The following is a 2488-nucleotide window of genomic DNA, read 5'->3' on the forward strand; positions in this document are numbered from 1 at the left end:
AGAAGAAAGAAAGAAAGAAAGAAAGAAAGAATGAAAGAAAGAAAGAAAAGAAAAGAAGAAGAAGAAGAAGAAGAAGAAAGAAAGAAAGAAAGAAAGAAAAAGAAGAAGAAGAGAGTAAGAAATCTTACAGCTGCTGGTTACGAAGATTTGAATACTCTTTTTCAAGCTCCTCCATCTCAGCATCCTGTCGGCTCCCATGTCCTTCCCCCTCCTCCTGTTCCTGCTCCTCATCCTCTGCCTTCAATATGAAAAAAAAAAAAGAATTTAATATAAACATTGTGTAGAGAAACAACAACAACAGTAGGAGGAAGGCACTTCAGATATGGAAAACAACTGTTTCATATTCTGAGGCACTCTCATCTTCCAAAAATTCCTCCCCCTGTTCCTGCTCCTCGTCCTCTGCCTTCAATATGAAAAAACCAGAATTTAATAAATATTGTGTAGAGAAACAACAACAATAATAGGAGGAAACCACATAAGATATGGATAGCAACTGCTTCATTTTCCAAGTCACTCTCATCTTCTGAAAATTCCTTCATTTCAGCAACATGTAGAATATTTGGTTCTTCCTGTTCCTGCCCCTCCTCCTACATAACATAACTTCAAATCGATAAAATCCATGAAAAGATGCAACAACAAAAATAAATCCAAAATAAATTTAACTATGCCAAAACAACCATTCAACCTCCAGGATGCTTTCATCTTCTGAAGCAGAGATTTTGTGATCCAGTCGTCTTTTTTTCTTGGGTAATCGATCTGCTCGTCTTGGGTTTTTTGAAACTACCACCATTTTGAAGCACTACCAAAATTCAAATCACATAAAATTCATTGTTTTTATAATTTACAAAACTAAGAAAAAAAATGAAGAAAACAAATCAGAATAATCCAATGTATATGAATGACTATATTAATAATTTCAGATTTTACTCATTTGAGCTCAAGTTCATCAATTAAGTCTTGGCAAGAGAGAAGAAAATAAAAAATCTTTCAAATCGGATCCACTCCGATTCCCTGCAAGTTGAATGTCATTTCGCCAAATGAACCTAGGAGATTAATTTCTGTAATTTTGGAGTTGTTAGGATAAAAGAGAAGATCCCTTCTCATCCCTCCTCTAGTTTAATTGCACAATCCTTACACTTCACCCTAAACATTGAGAGCAATTTCTTCCCTGCTGTTTTTTAAAATTCAAAAAATATCATTATGAACAGGTGGAAGCATTTATCAAACAGTATCTCTTGAATTTTACTACTCTCACATGGTAAAAGAATGAAGAAAGAAGCTAATTGTACGAAGCTCTTGCCCAGGCGAACAAGATACAAAAACAACTCAGCCTTATCCCAACTAAATGGTGGCAGATACATGGATCCTTGCCCTCAAATCAACTCACTCTATTCGAGGTCATACTTGATACAAGGCCTAAGCTACACATGTCTTTCCTCACCACTTCTCCTAAGGTCATTTTAGGTCAGCCGCTGGCTTTTTTAGTTCCTTCAATCGGAATCAAATCACTCCTCCGTACTAGAGAATTCAAAGGCCTCCGTTGAACACAGGCCATATTTTCTCCTTCCTAGTTTGCCACTCATCCATCTCAACATCCTCGTCTCCGCACACAGGTGAACAAGATAACGGTGAGATAGCCATGGATGATGGAACTGCTCCATTGGAGCTTTGTAAGGTTGATAACTGCATTTTTGAGAGGTGCAGCTTTCCCAGAACCCAACAGTTTCCACTGAAGAGGAGGAAGGGCTAAAGACAAATAGTTTGGAATGTTGGACTACTGTTCTAAAGTTTGTCACAGTGATTGATGTAACAACAAGCAACCAAAAACTGTTGCCCAACTGATTGTCTTTACGTGCAATGAACACTTTGGGTAGAATTTTTTTCTCCAGTGTACATTTGCCCATTCAAGAATCAATAGTTACAGATTACAAAGTTCAAATCAGCCCAAAAATCAACTATATTATAAAAATACATCTCTAAAAGTATTGCTTGCGAAAGGATCACTCCCACCCCAACTTCCTCGAACCCCCACCCCCAAGCAAAGAAAACGAAAGAACTAAAAAATTCCCATCTGCCCAAACAGATTTTGGATTCCATGCTCAAAGTTTATAAGATAAGCATGTGATTAGACAGCCAATAGTTGTCAGGAAAATGACAATACTCAATCCAATTTCCCTGCTCCTTGAGCAAGCCTTTTGGATTATAAAGAGACAGTTTGATCAAACGAAGAGATCTAGTCGGGGTTCTTTGAGAAGGCAGGTGATCTTTTGGGAAGTAAGACAGATAATGATGAATCTTTGCAACATTTTAACCTATTTAAACTAGTTTACCTTGTGTGTGATCGAAGAGTTAAAGAAGATTAAGTGTAGATCTCTCAGATCCTCCAGTTTGACTTGCACAAGCTAATGAGGGACTGTAATAATCTCTGTTTCTAAAAAAGGGCCTAAATTAAGAGGGAAAAAAGAGGGGGAGGAGGGGGGGGGGGGGG

At 37.7% G+C, this 2488-nt stretch overlaps 1 protein-coding gene across 1 annotated transcript in view; it reads right to left on the bottom strand.

Annotated features, from left to right (window-relative positions):
- Nucleotides 1-88: 88 nt before the first annotated feature.
- The window catches only part of LOC122064037 (glutamic acid-rich protein-like), a 2822-nt gene continuing 422 nt past the window's right edge, over nucleotides 89-2488 (bottom strand). Inside the window, exons 2-5 of the mRNA XM_042627732.1 lie at nucleotides 686-799; nucleotides 495-587; nucleotides 335-403; nucleotides 89-238 (exon numbers count right to left, since the gene is read on the bottom strand). Coding sequence (XP_042483666.1) covers nucleotides 125-238; nucleotides 335-403; nucleotides 495-587; nucleotides 686-790 — 381 coding nt within the window. The 5' untranslated portion in view covers nucleotides 791-799 and the 3' untranslated portion in view covers nucleotides 89-124. The remainder of the gene's footprint in view (nucleotides 239-334; nucleotides 404-494; nucleotides 588-685; nucleotides 800-2488) is intronic.

The sequence above is a fragment of the Macadamia integrifolia genome, unplaced genomic scaffold (assembly GCF_013358625.1).
Source record: "Macadamia integrifolia cultivar HAES 741 unplaced genomic scaffold, SCU_Mint_v3 scaffold151, whole genome shotgun sequence".
NCBI classification, from domain to species: Eukaryota; Viridiplantae; Streptophyta; class Magnoliopsida; order Proteales; family Proteaceae; genus Macadamia; species Macadamia integrifolia.